Source organism: Mizuhopecten yessoensis, unplaced genomic scaffold, assembly GCF_002113885.1.
Source record: "Mizuhopecten yessoensis strain PY_sf001 unplaced genomic scaffold, ASM211388v2 scaffold11065_2, whole genome shotgun sequence".
Lineage (NCBI taxonomy): Eukaryota > Metazoa > Mollusca > Bivalvia > Pectinida > Pectinidae > Mizuhopecten > Mizuhopecten yessoensis.
This window is the reverse complement of record NW_018408862.1, coordinates 212,234-237,241: the sequence shown is the minus strand read 5'-3', so window position 1 is coordinate 237,241 and position 25,008 is coordinate 212,234. Positions and strand designations below refer to the sequence as shown.

Here is a 25,008-nt window from a genome sequence, read left to right as displayed (position 1 = left end):
TGTAAAATGTTAATTACAAACGTGGGTTATATCAAATAGGATTCATAAGCCCTGTGCAAGGCAAAAGTTAAGAAATTAAAGTAATTTAAAAAGGAATTCTTAATTCAAACTTTAATATTTAAAAAAGGAGAAAAGATAAATAAAAAGGAAAAAGATAAAATAAATAAAACATATATCATGCCTATTGTTTGCTGAACTGTAGGTTGCAAGTGGTATTATTTTCATTTAAAAAGTTCAAATACAAAACAAAATACAAAAACCTTTTTTTTTCTAAAAGTAAGGACAAGATTTTCATTTTATGTCTTTAAAACAATGTTGAAACACGTTATCACAACTTATATTAATCACTCTTGTTGACATGAATGTTGGTGCAAGGGGGGTATCTTATGTGTTATACCAAAAAGTCCCAGTAACTAGCCGATCCACCATCTAGCTGGTAATGTTGGGAGCTGTTTATCATGATCCTTCAGTGTTTGAAAGATACATCATTGTGCTTTAATTTCATAAACCCCTAAATGCATTAACACTTCATATAAACAACACAAAATATTGTGAGCAATCTAATGCCNCCCCCCCCCGGACAAACTTCACTAACAAAAATGAAAAAAGGGTCATTATAGTTGTATATACAAATGTATTGGGGTTAAAAATCTGATTTCAGTATGCTACAGTTAGACTTGCCAAAAGTTACCGATATACAAACATTGCTAATTATAGGTTGTAGAGCATGAAATGTGTGTCGCACAAAGTGACAAAGGGCAAACAAAGGGCTGTAACTCTGTATATAGAGAGGCTCGGGATCCAATTTCAGTATGTGACTTCCACTATCCAAAGAGATCATGTTAACATACACAATTGGGCAGTTGTAGTTAACAGAATATATCAGATATATCCCAGACAAAGTGACACACTGACAGACAGAGTGTAAACCAGTATCTAGTTCCCTTCATTAGTAGCGGTGGAGGAAATATAAATATACAGTAAAACCTTGTTATACCGCCACCTCCTTTCCTCTGTGATTTTGGGGTATAACAAGTTTGTCAGTACATGTATAAGTGTCCACACACCAAATGAACTTTATACTTTAAAATTTATTTATTTTTACTTCAGAATGTTTTTTTTCCCAAAATTATAATTTAATGTATCATATTGTTGAGCGTGCAAAACATACAGCTGATTACCTGGTCAGTCGAAAGTCACGTGTAACAATACAATGTACACACGTACATAACATTCCTGTCATCTGGATATACCTGTACTCGACTCAAATTGGCGGTATTTAACGAGGTCAAAATAGTGTGATTTTAACCATTTGTTTTGGAAATATGATGGCGGATGGCAGTATGTGCATAAATGTTGGGGAAATCCGTTCTGAGTAAATTAATGGTGGTATGCGGGTTTGGCAGTTTAATGGGTGGCATTACAACGGGGTTTTACTGTATAATGCTTTAATTATAAAAATAAACAACACTGTACAGAAGTGAGTGAGTGGTACAACGCATCTCCTTTACAAACTCCAGTACTAACACTGAATCAAGAAATTTTAACAAGTAATGCGTTTTGCCCTATATAACACAATCACAATGACTCTCAGCATGACACTACAAAAATGTATCAATTCAACTAAAAGGCATGTTTTAAAATATGTATACAAACCTGTTTTTTATCAATATGAGATTAATTAGTTCATGCCTACTGAAACATTTAAAGTCACTTCTGAAGCAATCCACCTCAATTGTAGCCTCTCCTTTTATTTCTATGTCTAAGACACGCACGGACATCTTGTGCATTGAGACATGAGATAAACATATCCCAGTCCTTTATCAGGAGCACTAATGTGGGCAGGAGTTTATACATAACACCTCTTTTAAAGTTCACAGTTGTAGTGAAAATCAAACACCTGCAGTATGCACGAAAGTCTATGATTAATAAGTCATGAAGTTGAACTCCATTATATTAAACAGTAGGGAAATAACTAGGTAAATATGAACTCAGATTTTTTTTGATTTTTTTTATAATACTTGCAAAGTTGTTTGTTTATGCATGAATTATAAAGTTAAAATGTGGTTGTACATCCGTTGTCCAATAAAGCTGAAATATATCCACAAAACACGAGTTATACTTTCCAGCAGCATAAGGTGAACAGACATACATCAGACTGCAGACTGTATGTGTGTACGGTATAAAACTTAAATAAAGGTGTATGGGTATACAAATGTACAATACAAATGAGTCTTCAAACTTACAGTACAATTTGTATGTGTGTGTATATGTAAATGCTCTGAATGTACATGTATCACTCCTATCATATTCAACCTAAGTGCCTATTCCTTTATTAGTAACCCCAATCCATTTTCTGTTCGGAGTATGTACTCACCATAACTTACTGACTTGAAAAAAAACATCTATTACCACTATTTTTTGAGAATTTCGTAAGATTTTTATATAACCATTCCAATTTTCAAGGGTGCTTTTTAGGTTGAAAATGGTATGTCAGAAAATACTGCCATTGGTAGCTAGGTTTAATGATGTAGTTTTTTATACAATAGTTTTACGCTAAATGAGTATCACACAGTAATACATGTATTACATATGAACTGTATATATCACTTGTCATCAGCTATGTCAGTGGTGAGGGAAGCAGTATTCTCACAGAAAGGTTTCTAAAACATCATGACATGCTATATATAGAAATTAAAGCAGTCAGGGGAATTATTTTTTTTCCTGTAAATATAATGGAGCATAATACAATATTGCTTACACATGTACAGTCTAGATCTGTGTAGGACACAGTGGGTGCACAGACCTAAATAATAATCATCAATGTATCAAGTGGAAAATCAATGTGTTTATTCATATATAAGGTCTAAAAAACATGTTTGTGTCTGGTTTCAATACTGAACCTAACTTTTGGTATTAACCTATCGGAACTTTCTTAGCCAATTTTAGACAAGCACTGTTAAAATCAAGATCTTCATTCTATATAATATAAAGTTATACAAAAAAAATGTAATAAAACAAAAATATTCCTCTGTCTACGAAACCCCCCCACAGTTTTTAGAAGATGAAACCAGAAGCACAAAATTATTTTTTAGACCTTTTAAGAAAATGTAACAAACACTTTTCAAAAGTTATTATCAGAACACAGAAGATTTTTTCCTATGGCAAGCGGAAGACAATTTTAAGAAAAAAAGCTGGCAGTGAAAAGTTTGTTAGGTAAATGCAATTGCAAAGGCGTAATAATTGTTAAAGAGAATTGAATATCAACAACTAACACCGATCCTGAAGAATACTACATATGTACCATACATCAAGTGTGACTGCATTGATCCTCTTCCTTCCTTGTTGCTTTAAGATGACACATCTATTTCTAAAATTTATTAAGAATCCATGTCCACATAGATTGAGCTGTGAAAATGTAGTTCAATCAGTTCCAGTGGCAGACAAAATCAAGGCTGGTTCTGGAGGCTTTGGATGTTTTAGAACTTCTCTTAAATTTATACGTTAAGTTATTTAAAATACTGAGACCAAACCCTACAATCAGCCCCACACCTACTTTTCTTTCAAGTTTTCTGCAAGAAACAAATCCACATTTTAATTTCTTTACTTGGGAAAATTTTTCCCTGAACACATCAATGGAGCCCACACTCCGATATTGAAGTTTGTTAAATGCATTTTCAACTATCTATTACCCTTTCCAGCACCTATCTCAACCCCTCCTAAAAACCATTTTCATAAAAACCCTTCACTACCACAACTCTATAAACCTTCCTCTCGTAGCCCTTTGCCATCCAATCCCTAACAACATGTTCAGCCTGTACCTACAAACAAAATAGCATTCATATTTATTACAGAGCTGACCTCCTCTCCTTGATAACTCTTTCTCACCCATTCCCATGGATCACCCTCTAAGGACAATCCCAGCTTATCACATCACAGACTCCTTTTTCACGATAACTATTTCTCATCCAACCCTGCTGCCCACCACCTCTAAAATATCACGGCACTGACTAGTACTTTTCAGCGACCCTTTTTCGTCCTCCAATATCTACCACATGGGAAATACCGTCCCTGTTTATCCCCACACTGACTAGTAACCCTCCTCAGTAACCATTTCTCACATATCCCTATCTACCTTCATACCTACATTGCATTGTATCTGAACCCGTGCCCAGCCCTACCTACTAGCACCAGTGCTGGTGGCACTTTCCCAACCCCATCCCTACCTACTAGTTCTGCCAATTCAGCCCTCACCAACACCTGCCTATCACTTTCAGGATAACCCACCTCCACACTACTTACTATAGCTACTAACAGATTTTACCTACCTGCCTTACTATAAGTTTTTAATAATCCTTCCACATCCAAACCCCCACCCCCAAATCTCCTTCACTCAACTCATTCTGCTATGTTCCCATATGTAGGTGACTCGTGGGGCAGGGCCATCCTACGTGGATAAAAAGTATGGTCGACAGGGTATTCTAGTAGGTTCACGACACCGGACATGTAGAGGTCAGCGAAGCGAGCCAGTCTGCGGGAGAAGTAAGTCGGGTTGTGGTACGTCCGAAATATACTGCCAAATCCTGGGTTAAATAGGCTCTTTGTGAAGTTTCTGCAAACATGGAAACATAAAAAGTTATTTATTGAAGAGAAAGGGAGTGTCTGATAGCTTTATATCTCACATGAACCCTGAACTCATTTACACCTGAAATTTCATAATGAACTATTCCTACCATTGATTTGGACGAGTTCAAATGTGTCGGCAGGGGTGAATGAGTTGAACAACTTGTATGTATACATTGTATACAGGAAAGTCTGTCTACAGGTACCCATCATTTCCTTCAGAACAGACTTCCAGATTATATACAGACAACCAGAGCTTTGCTTTGTGAACAAAACAATATGTCTCCCCTTATCAGCCAATAATTAGATTTGCTCCGTATTTATTTGACCTTTAATCTAGAAAAGAAGGTCACAGAGACCTATACATTGTTCACTGCAAACCATATGTAGGTTATGCAGGTATCCTTTAAATTTCATCATTTTTTTTTCGATGGTTTGTAAGTTATTGCAAAGTATCATTGCGTTCTGTTTTTCATATGGACATAATTTAATCTTGCTTGTAACAAGCATTTTCATTGGCTTAAAAATTTATGTTATCAGCTCATAAGGTAAAAAAATGATGTCACCGTTTGTAACGTCGCTTTTGATTGGCTGATACAGCGGCGTAATAATTTTCTTTGAGAAAAGAGTCCATCAATAAAAGGGGATTTCCACAGGGATTGTGTATAGTAGATTAAATTATAAGGATTAACTTGGATATATTTTTTATGTTATGGAGCTATAACACAAAAAAGGGGAGTGTACTCTAAATAAACCGTGAAGCGGTTTATGATGAGAGTACACTCCCAATTTTTTGTGTTATATCTCCATAACATAAAAAATGTATTCAAGTTAATCCTTAATTAATGTACTCAAATCAGTCATGATTTTATACTGATAGGTGCAAACATATAGGTGGACATAGCGAAAAAAAGATAAAGGTAAGACAGAAAAGAAGATGCAGAGGTGCAAGGTGCGACAATGGGGTCAGCAGATCAATTTTAGTCTCTCTAACCTCCATTGCCCTCGAAGACACTCGATACTGAAGGGGGCTCATCACATCAGTTGTCTCGTATGATACCACACAGCAGGTCTATCCTACGTATCTCCAATGTCTCCTATACACTAGGGGTGTCACGATACGCCAAGAGTGTATCACAATATATATTGCAATACATAATGAATATATTGTGATACGTATCCCGATATATCGTCATAGGAAAGATGTGCTCGATATTTTATAAGTTGTTATTAGAATGTTATTTAACTTAATCATATATAATATGGATCACATAGATTGAAGATTTTTGTCAAACCAACCATTGATTACAAAGTTTTAACTATTAAAAGTCTGTTTTATGCTTATTGGCATATCTGTTAGAATTTGTAGTAATTTGCAAAGTTAAAACACCAAGCAGAATGAGAAACATAAAATAAGGTTTTAAAAATATATTGCGATACAGCAATATTTCATCTCTGTATTGTGGTACGATATGATATACCTGTTTTCTGATATATTGTGACAGCCCTACTTTACACACAGAGGACACAGAGGAAACCCCTTAACTCCCCAGAGAGGCCCTTCAAAGAATCATGTAGTGGGATACAACAGGCCAACTGCACTGATTCTTCTCATTAAGGTAATATAGTTATAACTAGTGAAAGCTCTCACAATGTTAGTATACAGTTAAAGTATGGTTATTAGGGATATACCAAGTTTCTGGTTCCCCACGACCAGGGCTATTTCCCGAGGTGATAAGAATGTTGCTGTCTAAATTTGGAGCCCCGCCTCCCTCGATGCTGATTGGTCGATAACTTGATCAAGCCACCCCCATCCTCTTAACTAATTCACTGGGTCTTAGTTCTCCCAGCTAATGTACCCTTTTTGTGAACTAATTCCCTAATGTGGTGATTTCAAGGAAATAGCCAATTCTATGGTATTACTTTTATATAGTGTACAATAAGTAGAGGTATGATAATACAACATATGACCTACCTAATCTCATCTCTTTCTTGAAGCCAAATGTGCAAGATTTCCTTGACTTCTGGGCACTGGTCAACCTGGTAGCGAAAAAAAACCCCAAAAAATATCAAACAATTGTCAATCTGTATAAATCAAGGAAATTTCTCTGGTGATATACAATGATCAGGGAATTGCATTATTTGAAATTCATTTTGCTAGCAGTTGTCATTTTTACGCTTGTCAGAAATAGGGTCGTTCCAACTTACATAAATACAATCCACATGGAACCCGCCAATCAGTTTAGCTGAAGGCTTTATTAAACGTGTGTCATAAGGAAAATCTTATAACCGAAACAAGGACGTAAAGCCCCATCAATCAATCAAGAAAATCTATGTAACGGCTTTATTACAATGTATGATAAATATATAGTCACTAAAGCATATCCCCTTTTGTGAGACAGAAGATTCTTTTCTGAAGAGATGAAGCAGCAAGAACTTTAAAAGTGATAAAATATTCTTGCAACAAAACAGATGTGAGTGGAGACTATCAGTAGATTGCCACCCTTCTAGTTTGTAACACTATTTCTGATTGGATATCTTGCCAGGGTCTATAATTCTATAGACCCCGCTCTGCCGGGGTCTATAAAAGCATGTGCGAGGGGAGATAACTCAAAGTAGAATCTCTCTTCATAACAACGAAGATGGCGTGAGGGTGCCGGTAGGGTGCCTATTGCAAAGATGGTTGTGTATTGTGCGAAATATTGCCGAAAAGATATTTGGTAGGGCTATTTTTGTAGCAGTCAAGCTCAAACTCACAAAGTGCCTTATAATTTTGCAGGATGACAAACTCATTATCTCTGGGTTTAGGAGGGGTCTACTGACTCTACTGGCTCACAGACCCCTTTGGTCTTTATAGACCCTGAGCCAAAGGCAAGGGGTCTATAAAGAACAGACGGGGTCTATGAGCCCGTAGACCCCTTCCTACCCAGAGATAGGGTATAATATCTTCTTATGTACAACATACCTGTATTTCTTCTATCAGGTCCTGAAGCACACACAGCCATCTCACAGCCGCCTGGAAATCCTCTGAATTCGACTTGCCTATCTCTGTCTGGATAAACATTCATTTCATTTCAATAACAGATAAAACATCAAATTTAACATAGACAAGCTATTATTTCACCAATGTCTGCCCAAATATTTTCTACACAACTATTTCCAATTCTAGTTTAGTGTCCTCCACACTTTGAGTTGAACCTGTCTGTCCTGTGCCTGCTAGCACATGGAGACACCTGAGTACCAGTGCTGCAAAAATCTTAAACCACAAAGTAATGTTTACAGGTCCGTATTATAAACTAAACATACATCTAATATGTTACCCTGCCTAAACAAAAGAATTTATTATTAAATTTATTGTAACAACATCAAAAACAAAATTTCATTTTTTTATTGAATAATGATTTCAGTTGTTAGAGATGCATGTGTTAAAGTATAGCTGATTTTTTTTTACCTCCAGTTCCGGAATAATTGCACCTGTTTTCCATCCATGCTTCAGAGATGGGTCCTACAAAACATATTATACAATCATACCACATTGTAACGAAATATATGTTAATTAATATATGTTAATATATTGATAAATGTTGATATGGTGATTTTAATGTGCAAACACAGCACAGGGTGGAAATGATTTTAGTGTAGTATCTAAAATAATAATACAAAGGAGGCACGATAGTCTAGTGGTAGGATGCCGGGCTCCCATCCTGTGTTGTATCTTTGAGCAAGATTCTTTACTTTGCTTGTTCCAGTCTACTCAGCTCTTAATGAGGACGTGGTTGAGCAGTGCTAGAATTGTAGAATGCTAGCTGTGAGTGCCGAAATAGCAGCACCGGCTGTATATGCTCCCCAGGGAGTTGAGACAGATATTGGCTGGTTGCCAAGGCCCTATAACCTCGGATAACTAGAACACTGACAGGTCAGTAAGGGCCCCGTCTTGTGGCAATATATCCCCCATAATCATCAAGAAGCGATCTGCCCATATAGCTGAGCTTGACGTTTGACATTTGGACTTCAAAAAGAATCGCAAGGAAGCAAAATATACATTTTACATGTACTATGATGGGAGTCTAGTTTCCTTCCACCTCCATATTTGCTGGGCTAACAGAAATGTAAATACCAGCGCAACACTCATTTGTTATCTTTGATTTGTTTTATTTCATCTTATATACCTCTTCCATCAAGAGCCAGGGTCAAAGTCAGAGATCCACTTTGTCTTTGACCTTTGGACCCAAATGACCTTGACCATTAACCCAGTGACCCTGATCTTTGGTCAGTTGACTTATTCTTTAATTCAGACCAACTTTGCTTCTTAATATCATAACAAAATGTTCATCAGTGAAAAATACAAAACTTGACCTTGACCCTTTGAGCCCCGTGACCTGGACCTAAGGTCAGTTGACTCTGTGTTAAGTTCTGAACAACATTGCTTCATAATGTTATAACAAAATGTTCATCAGGGAAAAGAGGCAAAATTTGACCTTGACCTTTGAATCTCATGACCTTAACCTTTGACCTCAATTTTTTCCTCAGTTTGTCTCTTTGTTTAATTCAGAACAAGTTTGCTTCATAATGTCATAGCGAAATTTTCGACTGTGAAAAGCTACAAAATTTGACCTTGACCCCTGACCCGTTGACCTTGACCTTATGTCAGTTGACTCCTTGTTTAATTCTGATCAACTTTGCTTCATAATGTCATAACAAAATGTTCATCAGTGAAAATATGTAAAAATTTGACCTTGACCTTTGAACCTTATGACCTTGACCTTTGACCTTGACTTTTTACCTTAATGTGTATTTTTGTGAACTGAACATCTTGACCAAGTTTCATGTACATCGGTTCATAGATACCAAATTTGTGGACGGACGGACAGACAGACAGACAGACAGACAGAGTGATTACTATAGGGCACCCGTATCTCCGATACGGGGCCCTCATAATTTGTGAACCGCTTTGAGACAACCTAAGCAGAAGGTTGAAATAAAGCGGTATATAAGAACCTCAAATTATTATTATAATTATTAAATTCTTCTTTTTTTTTCATTGTTAATTTCAATTTTAATTAAAGATGCAAGATTTTCCAAGCATCTATTTTTAAAATGTTGAAACCAATGAAAGTTATAAATGATCTATATGATTAGCGATCTTCACATGCTTCCAGTAGACCCTTTTCTTCCATAACATACTAAAATGTCAAGCATAACCACCTTTTTTTATTAGCAAACTCCTGATTTTAATTTCTGATCTGAATGGAGAATTGCTGTCAAACTTTATATCACAATGCAATATACCTCGGTACTGTTGTTAAGTATTGCATATTTTTTTTATCATAATCAAGTATACACCACAGCAAAAACCAAACAGATTAACTTTCAAAAATGTTCAGATGGAGAAAATGAAAATAACAGTAATAGAAATATTTTTGATAATAACGAAAGCAAGATTAAGGAAATATACTTAAGTCAAAAGTAACAATTTGAGGTAAAAAATATGACAGCCGACACCCCAAAAATTGGATGGTTCAACGGTTTGTGGTAACATCCATTTTACTGAAGTCTTTCTGGTGTGTCACATGGATTTGAAGTATTGGGAGAAAATATTTCTGTACCAATCAACAGACGGACATTATATTTGGCAAACAAAGCAATGATAATCCAGCAAGTAATCTCTTCTACTTATACCTACTGCTAAATCACTGTAAACATGGTCTCCAAAATACAGCACCTTAGCCCCATGCCAGTCTGTCATCTGTCTAAAAAAATTAAAGTTCCCCTGAAAAAAGATAAATATTGAAAGTAAATAAGAAATCAGTATCTGAACAGAAAAATGAATAATTATGTGGGAAAAAAATCCTGAAAAATAACAATCAACCTTATTTGTGTCCACAAACAATATTTCAATATCTGTGTGAACACATGTAAACATCATTTTAGATCTTTTCATTTTACAACGAATAAAAGGGCCCTGTTGTTTTTATATTGAGAAATACCAATTGACACATTTCAATCGCATTTTTGATATGTGAAATTATAGATATACACCAGTATTCAAATTTTCAAACATTCCGTGTAAACAGCAGTATATCTTCAAAATTTCCTTATCAACCTAACTTACCTCTTGGTAAACTTGATCTTTACGTAAACGAGAGACTCTGTCCCAGTATTGAAGCTTTTTACACGGATCATAAATTCTGAATGGTCTGAAAGAGAGTGACACACCAAATTGTATAATTTATAGTATTATCATTTCATTATAAGACATCCTCTCTCTGGTCCCCATGTGCTATGCAAGAGTTTCACTGTACTTCATTTATTGGGAAAAAGTAACACCCAGGTATTTATGGCATTGTTTAATTTTGAATTTTACAACTGCATAATTAAAAATTACATCAATTACAAATTAAACTTCACACGGCCTGCGAGGGCCGTGCCGTATTATTGTTTGAATATTTCTTCCATTTTAGTCAAGCTGAAGCTGCAATGATCACTTTGGTTTTTGTTCTATTGGTTAAAAGCCAACCACAAGTTTGTAATACAACAAATACCATTCATCACTTAGTAGCAACAAAATCTTACCAGAAAAAAAGTTATACACCAAAAGGTCTCAGCCAATCAGAAGCCTCAAATAATTTTGTGACATTCTTTATAGTTGGGTTTCCATGTTACATAACTCAATCACATTAAACACTGATTGACTTCATACCTTGATGACTCGTTGAAGAACTTTGGTTTCCTTGCGTTACATACAATGACTTCAAACAGGTCCATCCACTCATCTCCTATCAGGTACTTCATCCCAGCATTCCTGTAAGACAAATACGTTATATACATTTACACCTACTTACCCTGGACATTGATGCGACCAGGAAACAGTCTGTGTTCTTCTAAGAGGGGTTTAGTTTTTAGAATATCGTGCCACTGTTTTACTTATTCAAGATTGAGTCCCCAAAACTTCATTGATTCAATGATGAATGTTATATATTGTCAATTATTTAATTCCTGCATGTCTCCAACAACTTGTTCACAGAGATCTGATTTTCCAACTATATCATTGTATGTATTTACAAGAGCACTGTTAAGCATTTAGATTCCTGCATACAGTTCAGAGCTGTAGTTCTACAGGTATGTTCTCAGCAGGACTGCAAACAAATCCAACTAGATGAGGGAAAAATGCTGCTTTACAGACAAGCTGGCTCTTACAGCAATGCAGTATTTCCTGGGATGTGCTGAATAGTTCAGCAACATTAACCCTTTCACCCCTAGGTAACTTGAGTAGACTCTACCATACATTCATCTGGATGAGTCCATTACGGTCTACAGTGGTGAAAGGGTTAAGCATGGTCAGTGGNTATAGGACAGCGGGAATGGGGCCTTGTCTTGTACTCCATCATCAAATGAACAATTACATCAGAGATGATTATGTCTACATATTGTGACAAGTTTATGTAAGGTAAATGTACTCACACAAAGGGGAAGCCACTGTTGGTGATGAGAAATAGCTTTTTGTTGGAGTCGATGAGACGGTTAAGTACTTGTGCTATTTCAGGCCCTCGCTCCAGGTACTTAGCTGAAAGAAAAATTGTTATCCTACAGTCAGAAAGCTAAATGTACATGTCTTCCCAACAACCAAAAGGCTACATAATGACTAGGACTGCAATAAAAAGTTGTGATTTATCATATCACAATATATCAGTTCACAATACAAGAATTAATATATCATTTATCTGTCACAACAGATTTTTAATGATATTTTCCGTTTATTTGTGCAATAAATGTATTACTATTTTAATTTCTTTATTTAAATCTACCTTCAGATGGTTGCTAGAATGTAATCTCTGAGCATCTACTGTTTGTGCTTAGACTCATTTTTTTGTATCTATATATTTTTATAGTTAAATACATCAATGACAGGGTCTAAAGATAATACGGTAATGGCTCCAGAGCCATTGTTTACAGCACCATGCTGACTTGTGACAACCTGATTGTAATTCCACCAAGTTGCATAGACTGAAGACTTGTTAAGTTTATTGTAAAGCTGATGTTCTTTAGCACAACACAATGTATTTATTAACATAGTATTTCACATTTTACTCGCTTATTGTCAGTAAATCTAGTTTTCATCCCTTAATATCTATTATAAGTGACAATTGATCCTTTATTCATGACATTGTCTCATTAAGCCCATTAATTTTACATACTTTTCCAAACAATTCATATAGTTTACCCATTCACAAAAGTTACGAAATAAAACTGTGTAGGCATGCACGGTAATGTCATCCTGTATTTAATACTGTACTGTTTTCTAAATCCTACTTAGATAGTAACATTCATGTCAATATGATGATATATAACTCTACTTCTTACCTAGGTCTTCCATTATTTTTGCATGTAGAATTCCAGACATGTGAACACCCTGAACAGCTGACTGTAAAGTAAACAAAATAGTCACTCATCATTAGGAATACTAAATGGATTTATTTTTTTTGGTAAATAAATTACACATTCTACCTTTTTATTGAAAGTATTTGACTTAAAAGATCACCAGTTCTGACCTTAGTTTGAACAAAGAATGGCGCTAGTCTGTAAAAAACATTTCCAATCTTTAACACAGTTCATTTCAAAGACACAAGAGTTTGATGTAAAGATTAGTAAGAGACAGTCTAGTGCTTTTTGATTTGATTTCCTGTCGATGTCGATCCCCTTCTCATGCTTCTGTCAGTGCAGCGTGCTTGTTATGTTCATACAATGTAATTTTTACCAGTACATGTACATGTATGTGATTTCAGCTACCTATTTCACCTGAAATAGTTTATAACAAATTTCTTTTGTCAAGTTTTCATAAACACATGCAGCACCACTAGACAGAAACTTACCCTCACATCATAAAACACATACTCTGGATCATAAGGGATTTCCTTCTGCATAAAAAACTGAAGCAGACAAATTAAAATGCATTAATGATTACGTCACCTATATGCAAGAAAGATAACTCACTAATTGAACTCTCATATAGTGTTATTTGTATAGTAAAATCTAGATCTAAAGCTAATGTGATTTAGCAGTAAGTGTTGTTATTTTAAAAAAAAAAATGGATCAAACATTTTTATTTACACATTTCACAACTCGGAATTTTGCATATTTCAAAATCTCGCACCAAAATAATATATACATCAAGTGAAAGGTACATGTATGTTACTTGTTTAAATTGATGTACAGTATATATAAAGATCATTCCAAATAACTCGCCACCACTTCAGTGATGGGTCATTTTTCAATTGATTCCGTATTGAAAGTCTTATAAAAATGTTCAGTTTGCTTTAATTCAGCCTATTAAAATCATTTTTTGACCCAAAAGGTCCATGTATATAAGCATTCCCTTACACAAATAACTAAAACAACTCGTACAATTTTCATTGTAAACAACTTGGTAAAAGACTAAAGGATCTGTACAGATTGTGAACTTACCTCAGTAACATCAGCAAGAAGTGTCATCTCGGGAACAGCAAACAGGTCAACAAGCTGATGCATGGGGCCCTAAAACATCAGCGGATTAAAAACACCCAGTTGAATGTCATATCAAGTCAGGAAAATTTGATTTGTTCGCTTGTGGTAAAACTTTATTAAAACATTGTATGAACACATTGGTCTCTACAGTGTAGGACTCCATCATCCATAGAATAAAGTTCATCAAAATAATCTAGTCTAGTTGTAGTTAGTGTAAAGAGTAATGGAGTCCTACACTGTAGAGACCAATGTGTTCATACAATGTTTTAATAAAGTGAACTATATTATTTTGAAATGTTACAAACAGCAATCTGCAGCCTGTTGAGATAAAATAAATGACCAAGTGTAATTGAGACAATGTTTATGTTCAATTATAGAGTTTCCTGTTGTCCTGTAGTTTAGAGATATAAAATTAATTGCTGGCTGTCATGATCAGTGCACCGGTGCTGGCCATAGAATTAATTGTCTTATGTCAGATAAGGCTTAGTATATGACCTGTCGGGGTCAGGGGATGATGACCTGTATTTCCTGCCTATTTGCACCTGATAATGATGTGATATGATATTACACTGTATCTATGTTATTTGGCAGTCCTAGATGAGGCCTTTGAGCTAGGCACACGTCTATGTTAACCCTTGAGGACTAACGCAACAGTTAACACAACGATTAGTGTTCATTATTTGAATCCGAGAGACTTGGAGGGTAACACAGCCGTACTAAAATCTAGTACAAGTACCATTTAGGACAAATAAGGATTGATCTTTTAGAATACTTATGATGGTATGCAATACAGTTCTGATAAAACACTTTCCATGATAACACATCTTGGTAAATGGTAGGTTTACTTTATGCAGAAAGGAAATGTAAATATGAAGATTTAATTTAATTTACGTTTCCTTTAAAACACAATGGGTACACCATTAAACATGGTCAAGCTGTAGAAAGTATGTGAGAGGTAGTGTGTGTGTGTATAGAAAGACAATGAATACACTTTTTTTCTCACAAAAAGTGCAGAAATAGAAAAGATGATGATCCCAAGCATTCTTTAATGTCCCTAAGCAGACGACATTAAAAAAATAAAGAATTTATTTCAACTCACGGTTCCATAGAAAGTGTTCATATCTTTGAGACCGACGTGGGTTCCATTGTAATAGGCTTTCACTTCACTGTCTGGCACCTGCTGCAGTCCTCTGGTAAACATCAACACACAAATTGTCATGTACATTAAATAGATCATGTGAAGACTGAACATGTTGGTTTATTTTTAATACATTGAAACAAAACCCAAAAACAACAAGAGGCCCAATGGGCCTGCATTGCTCAGCTGGTCTAAATCTTGTAACCTTAAGAGTGATCTAAAATAAAACTACAGGCAAAATATCAGTATTTATGACTATAAGTCATTTAAAAGAACCTGATAAAAGATTTAAAAATCATTTCACCCCTGTGACCTTAAAAGTCCAATAAGGTCGTAATTATTACGCTGAACAAATTTTACAGCCCCTCATCTCAGGTTGCAACGTTCAAAATAACACCACCCTATCCTTGTGTTTATTAAGATAAGGTCATTTAAATGTTTACACATATTTGACCAAATGTGACCTTGAAAGTGGGTCAAGGTTATTCAAATTAAAATACTTGATAGGTTTTCATCCAAGCATGCTACTTGCTAAATATCATCATCCTGCACATTTTGGTTATTCAGAAGAAGTTGTTTAAAAGTTTCAAACATATTTGACCCCTGTAACCTTAAATATAAGTCAAAGTCATTCATTTAAACAAACTTTGTAGCCCTTCATCCTAGTCTGCTACTGACCAAATATCAACATCCTGGGCATTTTGGTTATTCAGAAGAAGTTGTTTAAAGGTGGTTTTTAGACATTTGACCCCTGTGACCTTGAATATGAGTAAAGGTCATTCATTTGCACAAACTGTAAAGCTATTCATCCCAGCATGCTACTGACCAAATATCATCACCCTGGGTAATTTGGTTATTCAGAAGAAGCTGTTTTAAGATTTTGAACATATTCAATCCCTGTGACCTTGAATGAACGTCAAAGTCACTCATTTGAACAAACTTGGTAGCCCTTCATTTCACCATGCTATGGGTCAAATATCATCATCCTGTACCTTTTGGTTATTCAGAAGAAGTTGTTTAAAGTTCTTTTTAGACATTTGACCCATGTGACCTTGAATATAAAAGAAGGTCATTCATTTGAACAAACTTTGTAGCCCTTCATCCCAGCATGCTTCTGGCCAAATATCACCATATTGGTCCTTTTGGTTATTCAGAAGAAGTTGTTTAAAAAACCTTTAAGACAATTGACCCCTGTGACCTTGAATATGAGTGAAGGTCATTCATTTGAACAAACTTGGTAGCCCTTCATCCCAGCATGCTACTGGCCAAATATCCAATCTGATTAAAATCATATGTTACATGGCTTCGTTAACTTCGTACTACGCCTGAACATCTGAGTGTGCCGCGGTCAGGGTCACATTCAGGTGACCTTTATATTTATAAATACTCATCAAATTTTGACCAATCAGAGACCCTCTTTCAAATGGGCGCTCGGAGTTGTAACAAATATGACGGACATTGATGAGAATGACGCGAAAGTTCTGAAGTTATTTGAGATTGATCATCTGAAACCCTAACAGAAAAAGATATTCGAGGCTTTATTAGAGAAGAAAGACTGTATGGCGGTGTTGCATACGCAAGTATTACCCAATGGGTACGTTTTTCTTGGCATCGTAGGAACGTCAGTTCCCGCCACCATAATTGTTTTGGAAAACTAATCTGTTTGATACCCCTCGCTATTTATCTATCAACCATGATATTCCGATTCGCTGGCAAGGTTCATCTAAAGGTCACTTGAATGTGAGCCTGACCGGGACACATTCAGATGTTCAGGCGGAGCCATGTAACAGATGATTTTAATCAGATTGGCCAAATATCATCACCCTGGGCATTTCGGTTATTCAGAAGAAGTTGTTTAAAGTTCTTTTTAGACATTTGACCCATGTGACCTTGAATATAAAAGAAGGTCATTCATTTGAACAAACTTTGTAGCCCTTCATCCCAGCATGCTTCTGGCCAAATATCACCATATTGGTCCTTTTGGTTATTCAGAAGAAGTTGTTTAAAAAACCTTTAAGACAATTGACCCCTGTGACCTTGAATATGAGTGAAGGTCATTCATTTGAACAAACTTGGTAGCCCTTCATCCCAGCATGCTACTGGCCAAATATCCAATCTGATTAAAATCATATGTTACATGGCTTCGTTAACTTCGTACTACGCCTGAACATCTGAGTGTGCCGCGGTCAGGGTCACATTCAGGTGACCTTTATATTTATAAATACTCATCAAATTTTGACCAATCAGAGACCCTCTTTCAAATGGGCGCTCGGAGTTGTAACAAATATGACGGACATTGATGAGAATGACGCGAAAGTTCTGAAGTTATTTGAGATTGATCATCTGAAACCCTAACAGAAAAAGATATTCGAGGCTTTATTAGAGAAGAAAGACTGTATGGCGGTGTTGCATACGCAAGTATTACCCAATGGGTACGTTTTTCTTGGCATCGTAGGAACGTCAGTTCCCGCCACCATAATTGTTTTGGAAAACTAATCTGTTTGATACCCCTCGCTATTTATCTATCAACCATGATATTCCGATTCGCTGGCAAGGTTCATCTAAAGGTCACTTGAATGTGAGCCTGACCGGGACACATTCAGATGTTCAGGCGGAGCCATGTAACAGATGATTTTAATCAGATTGGCCAAATATCATCACCCTGGGCATTTCGGTTATTCAGAAGAAGTTGTTTAAAGTTCTTTTTAGACATTTGACCCATGTGACCTTGAATATAAAAGAAGGTCATTCATTTGAACAAACTTTGTAGCCCTTCATCCCAGCATGCTTCTGGCCAAATATCACCATATTGGTCCTTTTGGTTATTCAGAAGAAGTTGTTTAAAAAACCTTTAAGACAATTGACCCCTGTGACCTTGAATATGAGTGAAGGTCATTCATTTGAACAAACTTGGTAGCCCTTTATCCCAGCATGCTACTGGCCAAATATCATCACCCTGGGCATTTCGGTTATTCAGAAGAAATCGTTTAACAGTAAAATATTGACGCTGGACAGACGCCGCACCATCCCACTAGCCCTTCGGGCCAGGTGAGCTAAAAAAAGCATATTTTCCTTAACATCATGTGTAATTTGTCAGTGGAAAATGTGATGCATGTAAAATTACACACCCTCTGATTTCAAAAGTAAACTAGACTATTAGAGTCACACAGGTGGAACAATATCAGCTATCACATGTCATGTAGCATTATTTAAATTCATTTTAAAATGAACAATGATACTTAGAACCTTTCTGCTATGTTAAAATTGGAAAACATACTAATTAAGTTTACTTCATTAACAAAAGGAATAAGTCAGGGTGCTCTTATTTGAGTTTACCTCTTAAATCAATCTTCTGTTTAAGTATTACTTAAAGTGTTTGCCAATCTTTCAAATCATCATAAAGAAATATATATTTAAAAGATAAACAAAGGGTCATGCATCTACAGTGAGACCAAAATGAAATATACAACATTCCACCTTCTCTAGATATGCAAGTAGCTAGTTTGTTGAATTTAAGTGAATTGGCAAGACATTGATGCTTTGGGCAAGTATTGGTATGAAAAATGAACAAAGGGCTGTAACTCTGTATTTAATTGGAGTCAATGTCTACATTTCGTAAACATTATTCAGCCTCCCAAAGATACACAACTTTAGTTGATTTAATGAATTAAGTTGGAATAGCAATCAAGTTGTACTCTTGACAAAACAGATGGTCACATAAAAATGACGATGAAAAAGACAGTCCACTTTAAAGAAAGGGAGAATTGGCAAGTACATGTTTGAAAGTATTTTTGGGTCCACTATTAACTAAATTGGAATTAAGAAAGTTTCCAGGTGTTATGAAATAGTACCACTTTTCTTCAAATACATTTAAGAAGGAATTATTATTACAGACACCTCAATAAAATGTCACACTAATGACTATTTACCTGAACACTGTACCAAGCTGTATGTTGTGGAAGGAGTCAAGTTTCATCATTAGGCCCTGTGTGAATGAAAGACAAGTTAAAGATAAAGAAGAAACTGAGACAGACTTTTGATTCGTTTAAAAAAAGCACACCGAACTGTTGGTGAAATTGTAATTTTATCTAGTACCATACTTAAGTAAAATTTTAACTAAATACATAAAAAATATAAAATACATAGTTAATCAGCAACATTTTTTGTATGAGAAAGGGATACATATATAACTCTGAAAAAAAGTTTTGATATTGAAATATATTTCATTTAATAACTACCTTCAGGCTTGTGTATATTCTTATAAAGAATATCGTTTCAACAATCCATGGCATGCTGTAAATATTTTGGAAGTTTGGACAAACTTGTGTTCAGAAAGTACACACATCAATAAAAATCAGTGGGAATTATAATAAGATGATAATCTTATGGTAATAACAAATGTAAAGTTTATTTATTTTACAGCAATTGTGAAACAAGTTATTAAAACTTATACTAATCCTCCTGTTGGCCCGGGGTGTTAGTGCAGGGGGTCTGACCGTAGGAGAAAACTGGAGTACCCAAAGAAAACCCACGTGGTCGGGCAGGTGACCTAATACGTACCTTTTCACATCTGATCGAGGAGTCAAACCCTGACCGCGCCTTGGTAAAAGGCAAGTGCACTATCCACTGCGCCTACCGACCACACACACGTGTTTGTGACTTAACATATCTATTTATAGTGAAGCTCACCCTTTGAATGTCATAGTGAAGCCCACGGATAGCAAAGTCCTTCACATATTTGATGTTCATGATGGAATCTGGATACTGTAATGATAAAAAAGCAGCATCTAGATAGGATTTTTATAAATCATTTATCTGCATATCGTAATTATCAAAAGAAACATCTATGCAATACAAACTATATTACGTTACAACCATTAAAACACAAGTTTTTTCAAAGTTATATATTAATCTTTCTTGTAATAACGGATTGAAGCATGCAGGAGGTCTTAGAAAAACCCATCTTGGTACTGTCATCAGGTTTTATCAAATCAGATATTTAGATATTGCAATGAGTAAAATAAAGAGATATTTATATATGCTTGTTTTCAAATTAGATATATGAACTCTTTGACCCTAGAAGACTCATCAAATTTACGGTCATTATAATAAACTTTCATTTTGAACTTGTACAGTCCTGAGTGACCCTGCTCTGCATTGACCTACCCTGTATTTATTGACAAGACTCTCGCGACCCAGGTCATAGATGAGCTGATGCAAGGCTGGAGTGTACGAGGCCAATGTATAGTCATAATCAAATCCATAGACGTCAATGCTTTCAAGACCCGTCTCATTGTTGGCAAATATGGCTTTCGGATTAACCTGTCTGACTCCTGTAACATCTGAAACAATTCAAAAGGTCATGGTTTCATAGTGCTGAAATATGCCGACAGAACACCGACTTCCGTCAGTGAGATGAAACCCGTATGGGGGTACACGTGGAATCATGTACTACTCATGTAGGCGATAAACCCATCAACCAACCAACCAACCTAGTGCTGAAATTTGGTTACAACTATTTTACCCCTGAACTCGTACATTGTTACGAAGCCGTTTTGCCTGAATATAGATTTCCTTTGATAATCATGCAAACGAGGGGAATTGTACGTACTCAAAATGAGCTTTCCAATGATGGAAGATACTGTGAATACAGTACTGGTAGTGTGCGTTCACAGGGGCTTGTATAGACTTATATGACAAAATTAGTTAGAAATACCTACATATAGTGCTTATATATAGGTGCTGCCAGCTAATTTTATCATATAAGTTTATACAAGCATACAAAACCATGCAAGCCCCTGTGGTGCGTTTTAGTAGAAACCGGCTTTTTACCATGTGCTTTTTCTTTTTCCACTTGGTATCTCTGCAGCCAGTCATCTCGTTTGAGTTTGTGTTCGAAAGTTTTCACAGAACAGCTTCTTACGAGTGTCTTCTTAATTCCTTGTCGTGTGACTGCGATAGTTTTTGCAGTACCTAAAAATCGTCTGACTGTGTTGACATTCATGATTGACCGGCAAAAGGGGCGGCTACTCTATCCAATTTCCGGTAGCATTATAAAGAGGTTCAATGGGTCTGTATTGTTCACCCGTTGTATTAATGATGTCGGCAGAAGCATCACATATCAGTGCCCTTCAAAGTGAATTTAGATCAAATTTATTTAAGCAATACTTTTAGAAAATAAGTCCCATGGTCCCTAATTATGCATATCGAATTTTGTGACTGATCGGGAAACTTTATGAATATTACAAGTTAAACTCATTCACCCCTGCAGACACATTTGAACCCTTCCAATTCAAAGGTTGGAGTAGTTCATTATGAAACTTCAGGGGTGAATGAGTTAAAGTAGTAATTCAGTCAAAAACAAGATGGCCACACCTTTTTCTCTATTGTTTAAAAGTAACCAGGTATTATGGAAAATAAATTACTTAAAAAATCTTGTTGAAATTGCCATATAGCATAGAATAGGTTTCCATTTCAGATGATACAAGCATAGAAATTCTATCTCTCAAGTACTTCCTGATGTTGTTGATTAAGTTCAATTCAAACAGAACATAGGAAAGATCGATTGAGTGTATTGATCAACGGAAATAGAAAGTACATCCCTAGTTGAAAATCCAATGAAGGGAGACTTGCAGACTCACAATTTCTGCATATTCTAATGAGTCTAGAGTTGTGATGAATATTGTATGTTTATTATAGACAGAAAAGTGTTTTCTCAATATTTAAGTATTTCAAAGCAATCCAGGCATTAATTCAGTTGTTTTTTATCAATGAGTCACATGTGTCCATTTTTCTGTACTTCCGGAAACCGGCTACCTATTTCAGTACTGTGAAGTTTTTCAAGAATGTGTATATGGTTTTATTATAAAATGTCCATTTTTAATCGTTTATAGATAATTTATTTGACACAATTTCAGCCTTTATTAAATTGCTATACATTAATGCAATACTAATCTATGGCAGTATCATTTTTATTGACATTATTTTACAAAAAATTATGTCTTTCATTTTTTTCCTTCAAAATTCACTCATTTTTACATAAATTCAATGCATTCTACTGCAAGTCACAAAGCACTGATGTTTTCCCCTAGTTTTACAGCTGAATACGGGTGGCTTGCCCTTGCAAAACTGTGCTTTATTTGCCCAAAATGAAGATTAACTTCCTGATATCAATAATGCTATGTTTTCCCTAGTCATGTAAGAAAAGAAAAAAGAAAAGAAATCAGTAAGGTAGCATATCTCCTTAACTCTATTGCAAAATAGTGTGCAAGTTCTCCTTGAACGACTCACCTTGCTGTAGAATATTCATTAAACAAAAAAACAAACAGCTCAACTGAAACATCAGGATTTATTCTTGAAGATTTTTTAACAATCAATACTGTTAATAAATTGTTTCCATTTACAAATATAATTATAATCATGACATGTAATCAACATTCAAATTACAAATGATAACCATTCCCATTACCTCACATACATAATAAAGCGTTCATAACAAAGCATACATATCAGTTACAACACATTCAACACTCAATAAATTTGGAACCTGTTACATTATAAGTTGTCCTACGCCTTATTAGGGAGAGATAGTCTGCTACGTGAATTTAAATGATAGATTTCAAAAATAATAATTCCAACAAATAATTTAGTTATACTTCTGAAAATGAAATAATATTAAACCACTGAGGAGTCCACTGTCAAGTCCTGTAGAAATGCATGTTATTTAACTATAACAAAGAAAACTTGATTTCAATTCTTAAATATAATTATATCTGAACCTGGAAAGTGGGTGCTCAGCAGCACATTATAACTATATTGATGGCGGCTACCTATACCTAATCAAGGTAATTCTTGATGGCGGCTACCTATACCTAATCCAGGTAAATCTTGATGGCGGCTATCTTTATCTAATCTAGGTAAATCTTGATGGCGGCTACCTATATCTTATCCAGGTAAATCTTAATTCAGTTGTTTTTTATCAATGAGTCGTACATCTTGATGGCGGCTACCTATACCTAATCCAGGTAAAACTAACAAAATGTAATTTTAAACAGAGGTACTTGTATATTGACTAGCGATTTGAGTAACAATAGACAGTGGTAACGGATTTTGAAATAAAGGAAGATTCAAGACAGGTAAACATAATGTCAATTTTACTTGCTGAAGAAAATTACACAGAAATATTAACAGTGCATAAATTAGCATGTTTACAGTCAAAACGACAGATCTAGTGTAAGTGTCTCACGGTATTTGACATGATTGCCCAATCCTTTCCAATTGCTCTCTTTCCCTCTTTTGGTCCGAACGTCCTTTTCCTTCAACTAACTTAAAAACTGTCTGATATGGTTTCTGTTTGGCAAGTTCAGCAATAAAGCCAATTTTCCCATTTTGCTAAGTACCCAGACAATTACTGTGTGGTATATGTTAGCAGTTTGATTAATCATTCACGAGGATTTGAATTAGCAGAAAAAGAATAACTGACATTCATACCTTTATATCTGTTTGTATCCGATATTTGCAAATTATTTCGATCTGTTACAAATTCTTTTCAAATCGTTGTGAAAATATCCTCCTTGCGAAGTAAGAAATTCACAGCAACATGGGACTTAATTTAAGGAATAAATGAAGCTTTTGGGAGTTATGAATGTAGAATTTTACTCGAGCGAATGGAATGAATTACAATCATAATAATACAATGAACATGATGGAGAGACATAACACCGGGTCCACAAGCCTATATTGAGGATGGCAATCAGATGAATCTTGGACATTAAATATGAAAATTTACACTCGGAAGTTTGATTGACTAATAAGTTTATTATTGTGATAAATAAATGTATAGTCAGAAAACCCAAACACAATATTTTAGTTGATAGTTAATTTATCATGCTCCAAACTCCATAGTTTGGGGGAAAATTAAGTGCACAAATAAGTCACTGAAAGTTCACATAAAATTGTTTGGCCTCTGCCAAACTGATAATAGCATGCACACAGAACATAAATCTTATATGATATCACTGAGTTAAAGTGGCAAGATCATGTATCACAACTGATCACCTTGTCCATCCTGTATTTCTCATAGTATAGCCTACATGCAAATGGAAATTTAACAGTTTAACACTTTAGGATTACAAATAATTAAGGAGAAATGACATTAACTACATCTACAATTTAACAACAACAAACTTCTCTTTCAATATAACAATAATATAAAGAGAACATATTCAGTAAAAAAGAAAATATAATGATGCTTTAACTTATTCAGCTCTTACAGTTCAAAGGTTGGAATAGTTCATAATGAAATTTCAGGGGTGAATGAGTTAATAGATAGAGCTAAATTCATACATTTGTTGGGGTTTATTTAGTTAGTTTAGATAATAACTTTCAAGATTCTTGTTGCTTTCCTGAACAGTTGATATTCCATGGCCCTTTCGTGTATCCAGTTCAACCAGTTGAACCTGGATAGAAAACCACAGGAGCAGATTTGAACCAGGGCTGACCTCAGTAATATTTCCCACATGTAGATTGAGGGGTCCAGGCATACACAACAGAAACTAAAAGGCTCACAATTGCTTGTTTGCGGTATTTCTTTCTAAAGCATTTAAATGTTAAGCCACCGGTAGTTTTTAAGATACATTATGTCATTCAGTGAAAGTGTGAAAGAAGGGCATACTATTCTTTATATATCATACATGCCATAACTTTCCGGTGCAAAATAGTGAGATCAGTGATTACTTTTAGCGAAA

The 25,008-nt window shown here is 35.3% G+C and overlaps 1 protein-coding gene across 1 annotated transcript; it reads right to left on the bottom strand.

Moving 5' to 3' along the window:
- Positions 1-1,154: 1,154 nt before the first annotated feature.
- On the bottom strand, positions 1,155-21,276 carry LOC110465237 (5'-nucleotidase domain-containing protein 3-like). Its single transcript, XM_021520937.1, has 16 exons — positions 21,095-21,276; positions 20,429-20,604; positions 19,952-20,026; positions 19,192-19,247; positions 15,224-15,314; positions 14,086-14,154; positions 13,494-13,550; positions 12,985-13,045; positions 12,085-12,187; positions 11,324-11,425; positions 10,736-10,820; positions 10,307-10,393; positions 8,075-8,128; positions 7,589-7,675; positions 6,599-6,663; positions 1,155-4,612 (listed from the first exon to the last, which is right to left on the bottom strand). Exons 1-16 carry the CDS (start codon positions 21,264-21,266, stop codon positions 4,399-4,401), a joined length of 1,554 nt encoding a protein of 517 aa, XP_021376612.1. The 5' UTR covers positions 21,267-21,276; the 3' UTR covers positions 1,155-4,398.
- Between the last annotated feature and the right edge of the window lie 3,732 nt (positions 21,277-25,008).